General features: G+C 46.4%; 1 protein-coding gene across 4 annotated transcripts in view; it reads left to right on the top strand.

The window, feature by feature from the left end:
* LOC140458168 (proline-rich protein 5-like) overlaps positions 1-12,389 on the top strand; it is a 134,048-nt gene that overhangs the window by 58,103 nt on the left and 63,556 nt on the right. For all 4 annotated transcript variants that reach the window (XM_072552362.1, XM_072552363.1, XM_072552364.1 and 1 more), the window contains one exon: positions 1,341-1,389. In XM_072552362.1, coding sequence (XP_072408463.1) covers positions 1,341-1,389 — 49 coding nt within the window. The remainder of the gene's footprint in view (positions 1-1,340; positions 1,390-12,389) is intronic.

The following is a 12,389-nucleotide window of genomic DNA, read 5'->3' as shown; positions in this document are numbered from 1 at the left end:
TATTTCATATGATAGTTGCAAGTCAGAGTTAACATAGTAAGAGACTATAAGAATGACACGAGGAGATTTATCCAATACCATCTGAAGCTTACACTTTTTGTTGATCATAGTGTGTTTACTGAGCTCTCTGTATACATTTGTGTTTAGATACTTTTGAATGATTTTGTCCTGCATTAGTCTATTGTTTTCATCTTTGTATTTTTTAAAGCAGCATAAAATTTAGATCTTTCATAATTTTATTAAATGACAGATTAGGCTCCAAGGGCCATATTGTTCCCTTAATGTTCTAGTTGTGTTCTGGAAAAGTGCAACTCAAAATGAAATGAAGCCAAATTGATGTTCCCATGGGAACATCAATGTAAAGACTGCAATTGAATTCAGTAGGACATTCTTTGTCAGAATAAAAAATCATTAAAACATATTCCCAAGTTCCTATATTTGTAAATGAAATAACATTTTAAAATGCTAATTATACTAACTATTATTTCTGCTCACCAATGCTTCTCCCCATCACTTCCTCCTTCTGCTCCCTGTTGCTTCCTGCTTTCCTGTCCTAAAACCTTGCTGGAAGCAAAGAAAAAGTGAGAGGAGTCACGAGGGTAAAGATCAGGGAGGAAAGCTAGGAGAAGGATTGCCAGTGAATGGGAGAGCAGGAGAGGCCAATCCAAAATGGCAGCATGAAATGATGCTAAAATGGAAATGCCAGCTGTAAGTGCACAAGTATTATATCCTCAAACATTGAGATAATGACTTAAAACAAGACAACTCAAGTCAGAGACTGCTATACTCTCATCTCGATTAAGTTCATGCATTTTTTTTAACCATCTATGACTTAACTGAGGGAACAACCAGCAACTTGCATTTCCCACTCACCATGATTTGGAAACTGTTTCCACTTCATACCCTTGAGGATGGGGCGTGGAAGGATGGTAGAGTTTTGACCTTGTCCATCAGGAAGCTGACACGAATGGATGCAACACTTACTGACAGTTTTATTCTGTGTTGAAATCCTGAGTATTTCCTGGCAAGTATGGTTAAAATTACCCTTCTACGTTACAATCATCAATGCCTAAAGTCAGATGTATCATCACTGGAAGCAAAATAGAGATCACTCGACTTTGTCCATACAATATAGCTTAGTCATAATTGTAGAAAAGCACCACTTTGTGTGCCAATTTCATGTTTTTTTTAATTCCTCACACCATCCTTCTTTATGACCTTTGGATGAGCTTGCTAGCTGAGGACAGTTTTGAGCTGTGGATCCATGCCCGGGCGTAACTAGTTTAGACTGGCCCAACTTGATTCTAATCTTGATTTTTTTTTGTTCTCTCTTGCTGCAGACAGTTGTTGAAAACAGAACTTGGATCATTTTTCACTGAGTACCTTCAGGTTAGTAGCATGTATTTTTCCATAGCTTCCACTCTGAATTGTTAATTTAGAGAGACAATTACTTTGTTTTTTATTAATACCCACAATACTGATCTCTGGCACCAAATAATACAAATTGAAAACTAGCAACACATGTATGGACTCCCAGCTGGGACTGAGGAGAAAGTGCAACTTGCTCCTAAAACCTAGGGTTTTGAAGAATCTTTTAAATTTTAGTGATGTTGTATAGAACCATTCAAAATTACGCGAGGAATGTACAGAATAGATAGTTGGGAGTCTTTTATTCCAGGGTAGAAGTTTCAGTTACTAGGGGATGTGGTGAAAGGAGATGTGAAAGGCAGTTTTTTTCACACAGAGGGTAGCAAGTGCCTGGAATGCACTCCAGAAGTGGTGATAAAAGCTGATACATAGCAACGTTGAAGAGGCATCTTGACAGATACATGAAAAGGCAGGGAATAGAAGGATACAGGCAACATAGAGACAAAAGGATTTTAGTTTCGAAAGACATCGTGTTTCAGCGTAGGCTTGGTGGGCCGAAGGGCCTGTTTCTGTGCTGTACTGTTCCTTGTGCATCTGTGTTGATTAATGCTGTACATGGTATGATATTTTGTACATGTTAAGGATGACTGTACTTAGAAAGAGATTAAAGTTCACCTGAGACACTGGGGATATGAGCAAGTATAGCTGTTCTCCAGGTCTCATTATAAATGCTGCAGTGAAAATTATTTCAGGAACCATGAATTTCCCAATTTGATGATATTGAGGGAGAAGAGCTTCCAGATAATTTACATTATTTTAAAAAATTCTCTTTAAAAACAACCTTCCTTTGACAAGTGCATCGTTGCATTCTGAAGAAGTCCAGGCCTGTAATACAACATATTGAACAGCGACCTTTTTCACCTCTTCCTGGTTCATTTCTGCCCAGTAGGAATGACCTGGTAAGGATACAATTTTCACAATACCGAACATTCTGTCAAAAAGCTTGCACTGTTTTCCATGGCTACTACTATCAGGCGATTTCCCCCACATTATATACACTATAGGGCGTTGGAACATGGATAGGTATTGATAATTCACTACATAGTGAGTTAATGAACTGACTATAGCATAGGCTACATGAATAAGATTGCCTGCTATAGACTTATATCTAGCCTATTACAGGGTCCCCATATCTTCATAATTCATATTTTTTTCTCTGCCCCCCCCCCCCCCCAGGACTCTCAAAATCATCTCTTTCCTGCCATTCACCTCTTGATTCTTTCATTTCCAGACCTAAGAATTACAACATGCTCATTGTTCTCCCATCTGCCATCCTTCAAAAGAATCCATCATGTCTAAGGTGCTGTTGTATCCTTTCTGCTGTCCTGCTCACAACACATCCTTCTCTACTGCCCTGTGTTGATCTGCAATTCTCCAATGTATCGCATTTAAAATCCTGTCCTCCTTTATAAATCCTACTGTGACCTTACCTCACTCTCTCTTCAGAAATCTGTCTCCGGACTTGGTATTTGTTACTGACTATTGGGGGTGAAAGACAGAGAGCAATGAAATTCACCCCCTCTTTACCTATCTTTAGTGACAGAATTTACTCATTTCTGTCCTACTGTTTCAAAATTCCATCTGAATCTCACCCTCACCCACTCCAACCTCTCACCCTCACAATGCGCAACCCTCCACTCCCTCGCTCCAACCCCAACCTAACCATGAAACCCACAGACAATGGGGGGCACAGTAGTAGTCTGGCGCACTGACCTCTACACTGCTGGAGCCACGTGCCAACTCGCAGACACCACCTCCTATTGCCCCCTTGATCACTACCTCCCTTCCCATCACCAAACCACCATCTCTCAGACCATTCATAACCTCTGGGCATCTCCCATCCACAGCCTCCAATCTCATTGTTGGTGAACCTTGCACTGTCCAATTCTACCTCCTTTCTAGGATTCACAAACCTGACTGCCCCAATCGACCCATTGTCTCAGCTTGCGCCTGTCCCGCCGAACTCATCTCTTCCAACCTTGACACCATCATGTCCCCCTTAGTCCAGAAAATCCCCACCTAAGTTCGTGACAGTACCCACGCCTTTCACCTCCTCCAAGATTTTTGTTTCCCCAGCCCCTAACGCCTCATCTTCACCATGGACATCCAGTGGCTGTACACATCGATCTCCAGTCCTTCCATTTCTTCTTCTCACGCTGTCCCAACCATTACCCTTTCTCCTCATCCGCCTTGCTGAACTGGTCTTCACCCTTAACAACTTCTCCTATCAATCCTCCCTCTTCCTCCAAACCAAAGGGATAGCTATGGGCCCCTGCATGGGACCCAGCTATACCTGCCTGTATGTCAGGTACGTGGAACAGTCCATCTTCTGTAGTTAATCCAACACTAGCCCCATCTGTTTCTCCGCTACATAGATGACTGTATCGGTGCCGCCTCGTGTTTCTACGAGGAGGTTGAACAATTCATCAACTTTACCAAAACTTTCCAATCCGACCTCAGATTCACCTGGACTGTCTCGGACACCTCCCTTCCCTTCCTGGACCTCTCTGGTGACCGACTAACCACAGACAGCCCACCAACTCCCACAACTACCTAGACTGCACCTCCTCCTATCCTACCTCCTGTAAAAATGCCATTCATTATTCCCAATTCCTCCGCCCCTTAGCTGCATCTATTCCCAGGATGACCAATTCCACCTCAAAGTCCCAGATGGCCGCCTCCTTCCACGATTGCAACTTCCCTTCCCACGTGGTTGACGATGCCCTCCAGGGCGTCTCTTCCACTTCACGCACCGCCACTCTTGAACCCCAACCCTCCCAAAACAACAAGTTCAGAACCCCCTCTGGTCCTCACCTTCCACCCCACCAACCTCCGCATATAGCGCATCATCCTCTACCACTTTTACCACCTCCAAATTGATCTACCACTAGAGATATATTTTGCTCCCCACCCCTATCAGCCTTCCTGACTCGCTCGTCAGGTCCACACCCCCGATCAGCTCACACCCCACTCTTGGCACCTTTCCCTGCCATCGCAGCAAGTGCAAAATCTGCGCCCACACCTCTCCCCTCACCTCCGTCTAAGGCCCCAAGGAATCGTTCCTCATCCATCAGAAATTTACCTGTACCTCCACCAATGTCGTCTACTGCATCCGTTGCACCTGGTGTGGTCTCCTCGACATCGTGGAGACAGGATGCCTTCTTGCGATTGTTTCAGAGAACATCTCTGGGACACCCGCGCCACCACCTTGTGGCTGAACGCTTCAACTCTCCATCCCACTCCGTCAAGGACATGCAGGTCCTGGGCCGCCAAACTGTCACCACCCGACACCTGGAGGAGGAATGCCTCATAGTCCGCCTTGGGACCCTGCAACCACACGGGATCAGTGTGGATTTCAACAGCTTCCTCATTCCAACCCCCACCCCCCTCTCACATTGTCCCAGTCCCAAGCCTCCAATTGGGCACCGCCCTCCGGACCTGTCCATCACTACCCCCCTCCCATTATCTCTCAGTCCCCTGGCCCCCAAGCCTCATTCCTGACGAAGGACTTCTGCCTGAAATGTCGATTTTCCTTCTCGGATGCTGCCTGACTTGCTGTGCTTTTCCAGCACTACACTCTTGACTCTGAGCTCCAGAACCTCACTTTCCCCCCTTGCTACATCTCAAAACCCATCTCTTTAACAAGCGTTCACTCCTCTTAATTCCTCTTTCCGAGTTCATTATTTTTCTTGCACCCAACTGTGAAATGCCTTGGAATGTTTAATGATATGAATGGTTACACATTCCAGATATTTCCACAGCTGCTGCTGTTTTAACCTTGTTGGGAGGTTTACATAGCCCTCTTTTCTAACAGGATGCTGTCAATATAATGGTCATTAAAATGGGCAAAGGAATCAGTTTTGAATTTCATACTGTCCAGTGGAAATGTCTGTCATTGACAACCCGTGTCCTTTCAGTATTTTTGAATGTGTTGCATGAAAATACCTAAGAGGTAAACAGAACAGTGAATATATATATATATATATATATATATATAAAATATTCTCACGTGGTGGGAGTAACTATTGATGTTAATAAAGTTTTGGTTTGATTTTTCATCAACAGCAGAGTGAATCTCAAAACATCTGACCCTATCTAGCCACTGGGTTTGGGCTTAGCAAGCCTAAAACCACAAATATGAAAGTAGTCCATATTTGGCCCAAAATTATTATTGTTTTACATTTGCACCGTTTGATGTTAATCTTTATTTTAGGTATTTCTTTGCTCTGGTGCTCTGGAAATGTTTGCCTTCTGTTTTACATGCTGCTCTGTGGCCCAGAGAGACTGTCTTTTTTTTCTGGCCCAGATAGCTTAGTAAATTTGGTAAATCTTCGAGGAGAAAGTGAGGACTGCAGATGCTGGAGATCAGAGCTGAAAATGTGTTGCTGGAAAAGCACAGCAGGTCAGGCAGTATCCAAGGAGCAGGATAATCGACGTTTCGGGCATAAGCCCTTCTTCAGGAATGAGGAAAGTGTGTCCAGCAGGCTAAGATAAAAGGTAGGGAGGAGGGACTTGGGGGAGGGGCGTTGGAAATGCGATAGGTGGAAGGAGGCCAAGGTGAGGGTGATAGGCCGGAGTGGGGTGGGGGCGGAGAGGTCAGGAAGAAGATTGCAGGTTAGGAAGGCGGTGCTGAGTTCGAGGGATTTGACTGAGACAAGGTGGGGGGAGGGGAAATGAGGAAACTGGAGAAATCTGAGTTCATCCCTTGTGGTTGGAGGGTTCCTAGGCGGAAGATGAGGCGTTCTTCCTCCAACCGTCGTGTTGCTATGGTCTGGCGATGGAGGAGTCCAAGGACCTGCATGTCCTTCGTGGAGTGGGAGGGGGAGTTGAAGTGTTGAGCTACAGGGTGGTTGGGTTGGTTGGTCCAGGTGTCCCAGAGGTGTTCTCTGAAACGTTCCGCAAGTAGGCGGCCTGTCTCCCCAGTTTGGAGGAGGCCACATCAGGTGCAGCGGATGCAATAGATGATGTGTGTGGAGTTGCAGGTGAATTTGTGGCGGATATGGAAGGATCCCTTGGGGCCTTGGAGGGAAGTAAGGGGGGGGTGTGGGTGCAAGTTTTGCATTTCTTGCGGATTGCAGGGGAAGGTGCCGGGAGTGGAGGTTGGGTTGGTGGGGGGTGTGGACCTGACGAGGGAGTCACGGAGGGAATGGTCTTTTCGGAACGCTGATAGGGGAGGGAAGGGAAATATATCCCTGGTGGTGGGGTCTGTTTGGAGATGGCGGAAATGATGGTGGATGATACGCTGTACATGGAGGTTGGTGGGGTGGTAGGTGAGGACCAGTGGGGTTCTGTCCTGGTGGTGATTGGAGGGGCGGGGCTCAAGGGCGGAGGAGCGGGAAGTGGAAGAGATGCGGTGGAGGGTATTGTCGACCATGTCTGGGGGGAAATCGTGGTCCTTGAAGAAGGAGGCCATCTGGGTTGTACGGTTTTGGAACTGGTCCTCCTGGGAGCAGATGCGGCAGAGACGAAGGAATTGGGAATATGGGATGGCATTTTTACAGAGGGCAGGGTGGGAGGAGGTGTAGTCTAGGTAGCTGTGGGAGTCGGTTGGTTTATAGTAAATGTCCGTGTTGATTCGGTCGCCCGAGATAGAAATGGAGAGGTCTAGGAAGGGGTGGGAGGAGTCTGAGATGGTCCAGGTAAATTTGAGGTCGGGGTGGAAGGTGTTGGTAAAGTGGATGAACTGTTCAACCTCCTCGTGGGAGCACGAGGCAGCGCCGATACAGTCATCGATGTAGCAGAGGAAAAGGTGGGGGGTGGTGCCAGTGTAGCTGCGGAAGATGGACTGTTCCACATATCCTACGAAGAGGCAGGCATAGCTGGGGCCCATGCGGGTGCCTACGGCTACTCCTTTGGTTTGGAGGAAGTGGGAGGGTTGGAAAGAAAAGTTGTTCGGGGTGAGGACCAGTTCAGTCAGTCGAAGGAGGGTGTCACTGGAAGGGTACTGGTTGGTACGGCGGGAAAGGAAGAAGCGGAGGGCTTTGATGCCTTCGTGATGGGGGATGGAGATGTACAGGGACTGGATGTCCATGGTGAAGATAAGGAGTTGGGGACCGGGGAAGTGAAAATCATGGAGGAGGTGGAGGGCATGGGTGGTGTCCCGAACGTAGGTGGGGTGTTCTTGGACTAAGGGGGACAGGACCGTGTCGAGGTACTTGGACTAAGGGGGACAGGACCGTTTGGTAAATTTGGTAAATGCCTAGTGAACAGAGAGCCTTGCTCCCTTTGTTTCAGCCACGATTATGATCATCCTTGTTTCCAAAGGATTGTTAGAATAACATTAAGGTATGCTTGATTTATCTTTAACAACTGGCCAAATTTAAATTGTCAAAGGACAGGTGAATGGTATCAATCACCCAGTCATTGAAAAACTTAGCTAGTCCCTCATGCAGTAGAATCTGAGGTTTGTGATTGCTATTCAGATATGATGCAAGGTACATCCTTGTGCAGTAGTTTCTTTGTTTTCCTATCATCTATGGATGTCACCTGGTTAGACTTCCTTTGAAAGCTTTTGACAAACTCGTTCATTTGATCAAGAGAGATTGATGAGTACTGAGTATAACTTAATTGAACAAAAGCTGCTAATGAAAACCTTATTACAGACAGCAATGATTTATATGTGTGTAACATCTTCAATGTAAGAAAACCTCATGAGGCACTTCAGAGGAGTGTTTATAATGCAAAGTTTGACTATCCGATAAATGTTTGTATTTCAGCTAAATGGTTTGGTTCCCATCCTGTCTCAGATACAAACATCCTACAAATTAAGATGTATTGAGCTAAGCTGGCACATGATACCTAAGTATAAGGCTGGTTTATAATCTGTTATATGTGAATTAGGGAAGCTAAAACTGTTCTGAATTTTAACTAAGAATACTTTTTTTTTTAAAAAGTTTCAATTGAACACCTAACATACATACATTCATATATCCTAAGGACATCCCAAATGGATCTTTGTAAAGCTGTATGTTTGTTAAAGTAGTAAAGAACTGTATCAGAAACATTGAAACACTCATATTACACAGCACAGTTTCAACCCAATGGATATTACAACAGTAATATTTTTGTATTTTTTTGTTGTTTGTTAGTTAAGTAATTTGATGTTATTTACCTTAATTGCAGAAGTTGCTAAGTCCTTTGCATAGGATAATGTTGAAAATGGCATCGATACTACTAAACCATAGCACTGTCCCTGAGCTCAGTATATTTCTGTTGTTTCAGTTGCTAAATAGCACTGGATACAAGTAGTAAACAGTAAATGCCGATGAAAATAGCTGTTAATCCAATGAATGGAAAACAGTGTAAAGATTTCTTACTGAATTGTTGGATTTCTTCAGCTCCACACAAGCAGTTAACAGTACTTCATTCCATTGCAAAACTGTGCTTGCTCTCTCAATCCTCAGATGCGTGATCTTAGGTGGAATTTTCTAGGTCCTTTTAGAAGGATGAGTAGGAAGCTCAATTGGGCTGGAGACAAAAATGTGGTTTCACAATGGTGAGTTAGTTTTGTTGTTAAGTTTGTGCTTTTCAAGGTGGTCTGCTTTCCCATCCTTTATGTTTTGGAACCTGTTTCCCATTCATTAAAGTGCTACAAACACTCATTAATGCACCAGTCCTCTGGAATTGTTCACGAGCGTAAGTTTGTTAGCTAGAAACGGGAAATGCTTATATTTACAAACTCAACTATATGTTAGGCTCGTATCTGGTGGGCAAAAGTGAGGACTGCAAATGCTGGAGACTAGAGTTGGGAGTGTGGTACAAGAAAAGCACAGCAGGTCAGGCAGCATCCTCCTGCTTCTTGGGATGCTGCCTGACCTGCTGTGCTTTTCCAGCACCACACTCGTACCTGGTGGGATCAGCTTCCTCCCGAGGTTTCAGTGAGTACAAACATCTTCAGTTATTTGGCTCCTCCTTATCTAAGGTATTAATTTGCAAAACCTTGTCAGCAGTGAAGCCTCTCCATATTGATCACCTCACGAGGTCCCTCAATCATATGCGCTCTGGTTTGTTGGCTTTAAGTGATTGGTGTTTGGGGTGAAGCCCCACGTTGGCTGCTGCCAACAAACCCAAGTGGGGCAGGCAGGCCGAACTGAACACAGAACCAGGCTTTCCTGATTGTCCTTGTCTTGTGCAAGCCATTGAAGAGTTGTTCAATGTGGTTGTGAAGACAGGTCAGGGACCCAACGGTACATGAGCTGCTGAGTGCTGGAGCTCTTTATGGTTTTAGGGTGAACCCTGTCAGACACGAGAGGCAGTATTATTGTGGTGCCAGTGGTGTTACATTTGGAGCTGCAATGAAGGTAACTCATGAGGCATCTGATGGAGATGTCTGTGTGACAGCCTTCTGCAGTTGGAAAATCACAGCCAGTCAGGCAGCATCTGAGGTGCAGGAGAATCAATGTTTTGAGCATAAGCTCTTCAGGAAGGTTCTTATGCTTGAAATGTCGAGCAGCACGGTAGCTCAGTGGTTAGCACTGCTGCCTCATAGTGCCAGTGACCCAGGTTTGATGCCCGCCTCAGGCAACTGACAGTGTGGAGTTTGCACATTCTCCCCGTGTCTGCATGGGTTTCTTCCGGGTGCTCCGGTTTCCTCCCACAGTCCAAAGATGTGCAGGTCAGGTGAGTTGGCCATGCTAAATTGCCCATAGTGTTAGGTGCATTAGTCAGGGGTAAATACAGGGGAATGGATCTGGGTGGGTTACTCTTCGAAGGGTCATTGTGGACTTCTTGGGCCAAAGGGCCTGTTTCCATACAGTAAGGAATCTAATCTAATCTCTCCTGTTCCTCGGATGCTACTGACCAGCTGTGCTTTTTCAGCAGCACATTCTCAACTCTAATCACCAGCATCTGCAGTCCTCACTTTCTCCTAACCTTCTGCTGTTGGCAACCTTGCAATGTTAACTCCTTCACACACACAGGACCTTGAATATTATAGTGCAGTACAGGTCCTTCAGCCCTCGATGTTGTGCTGACCTGTGGAACCAATCTGAAGCCTATCGATCCTACACTATTCCATTTTCATCCATATGCTTATCCCATGACTATTTAAATGTCCTTAAGGTTGGCAAGTCTACTACTATTGCAGGCCGTGCATTCCATGCCCCTACTACTTTCTGAGTAAAGAAACTATCTCTGACATTGGTCCTATATCTATTCTCTTCCCCCCCTCGATTTAAAGCTACGTCCCATCGTGCTAGCCATCACCATCCAAGGAAAAAGGTTCCCATTGTCCACCCTATCTAACTCTCTGATTATCCTTTATAGATAATGGTACATGGCCTTTCAGAGCATATCAGACCATTCCCTCCACGACTCCCTTATCAGGTCCACGCCCCTCACCAATCCACCTTCCACTCCCAGCACCTTCCCTGCCATCACACAAGGTGCAAAACCTGCGCCCACATCTTCCCCTGACCTCCATCCAAGGCCCCAAATGATCCTTCCAGATCCAACCGAAATGTACCTGTCCTTCTACACATGTCATCTACTGGGACCGTTGCACCTGATGTGGTCTCCTGTACATCGGGGAGACAGGACGCCAACTTGCGATCATTTTAGAGAATAGCTCTGGGACACCAATACCAACCAACCCAGTGGTTGAACACTTCAACTCCCCCTCCCACTCCACCAAGGACATGCAGGTCCTGGGTCTCCTCCATCACCAAACCCCAGCCACCCATTGTGGCTCCTCCTGATGTGGCATTAGAGCCGAAAAGTGTGGTGCTGGAAAAGCACAGCCAATCAGACAGCATCCGAGGAGCAGGAGAATCAATAAGCCGTTCATCAGGAATGTGGCTTGTGGACCAAGGGAGCTGAGAGATAAATGGGAGAGGGTAGGTATTGGGGGGGGGGGGGGGGAGGAGAGAGAGAGAGAGAGAGAAGGTAGCTGAGAGTACAGTGGGTAGATGTAGCTGGGGGTGAAGGTGATAGGTCAGAGAGGAGGGTGGAGTGGATAGGTGGGAAGGAAGATGGACAGGTAGGACCATTCAAGAGGGCAGTGCCAAGTTGGAAGGTTGAGACTGACATAAGGTTGGGGGAGGGGAAATGGGGAAACTGATGAAATCCACATTGATCCCACATGGTTGGAAAGTCCCAAGGTGGAAGATGAGGCGTTCTTCCTCCAGGCATTGGGTGGTTAGAGTTTGGTGATGGAGGAGACCCAGGACCTGCATGTCCTTGGCGGAGTAGGAAGGGGAGTTGAAGTGTTCAGCCATGTGGCAGCAGGGATGGTTATTGTGGTATCCCAGAGATGTTTCTGAAATGATTGCAAGTTGGCGTCCTGTCTCCCCGATGTAGAGGCGACCACATCAGATGCAATGGACACAGTAGATGACACGTGTGGAAGTTCAGGTAAATTTCTGTTTGGATGTGGAGGGATCCTTTGGGGCCTTGGACGGAAGTGAGGGGAAAGATGTGGGCACACGTTTTGCACCTTTTGCGGTGGCAGGGAAGGTGCCGGGAGTGGAGGGTAGGTTGGTGGGGGGCATGGACCTGACAAGGGATGCACGGAGGGAATGGTCTCGCCAAAACGTAGTAGGGGTAGGGAGGGAAATATATCTCTGGTGTGGGGTCTGTTTGTAGGTGGCGGAAATGGCAGAGGGTGATGCGATGTATCTGGAAGTTGGTGGGGTGCAAGGTGAGGACTGAGGTGTTTTGTCCTTGTTGCAATTGGAGGGGTGGGGTTCAAAGTGGAGGTGGAGATGCATTGGAGGGCATTGTCGACTAAGTTGGAGGAGAAATTGCGGTCTTTGAAGGAGGAGGCCATTTGGGATGTTCTATGGTGAATTGGTCCTCCTGGGAGCAGATGAGGCGGAGGAATTGTGAATAAGGGACAGCATTTTTACGGGGGTGGGAGGAGGTACAGTCCAGGTAGCTGTGGGAGTCGGTGGGTTTGGAGTGGATGTCCATTTTGACTCAGTCACCGTTGGTGGAGATGGAGAGGTCCAGGAACGGGAGGGATG

This window comes from Chiloscyllium punctatum, chromosome 32, assembly GCF_047496795.1.
Source record: "Chiloscyllium punctatum isolate Juve2018m chromosome 32, sChiPun1.3, whole genome shotgun sequence".
In the NCBI taxonomy this organism is placed as follows: domain Eukaryota; kingdom Metazoa; phylum Chordata; class Chondrichthyes; order Orectolobiformes; family Hemiscylliidae; genus Chiloscyllium; species Chiloscyllium punctatum.
Note: the sequence above shows the minus strand (reverse complement) of the source record. Positions and strands in the feature narration are given on the sequence as shown.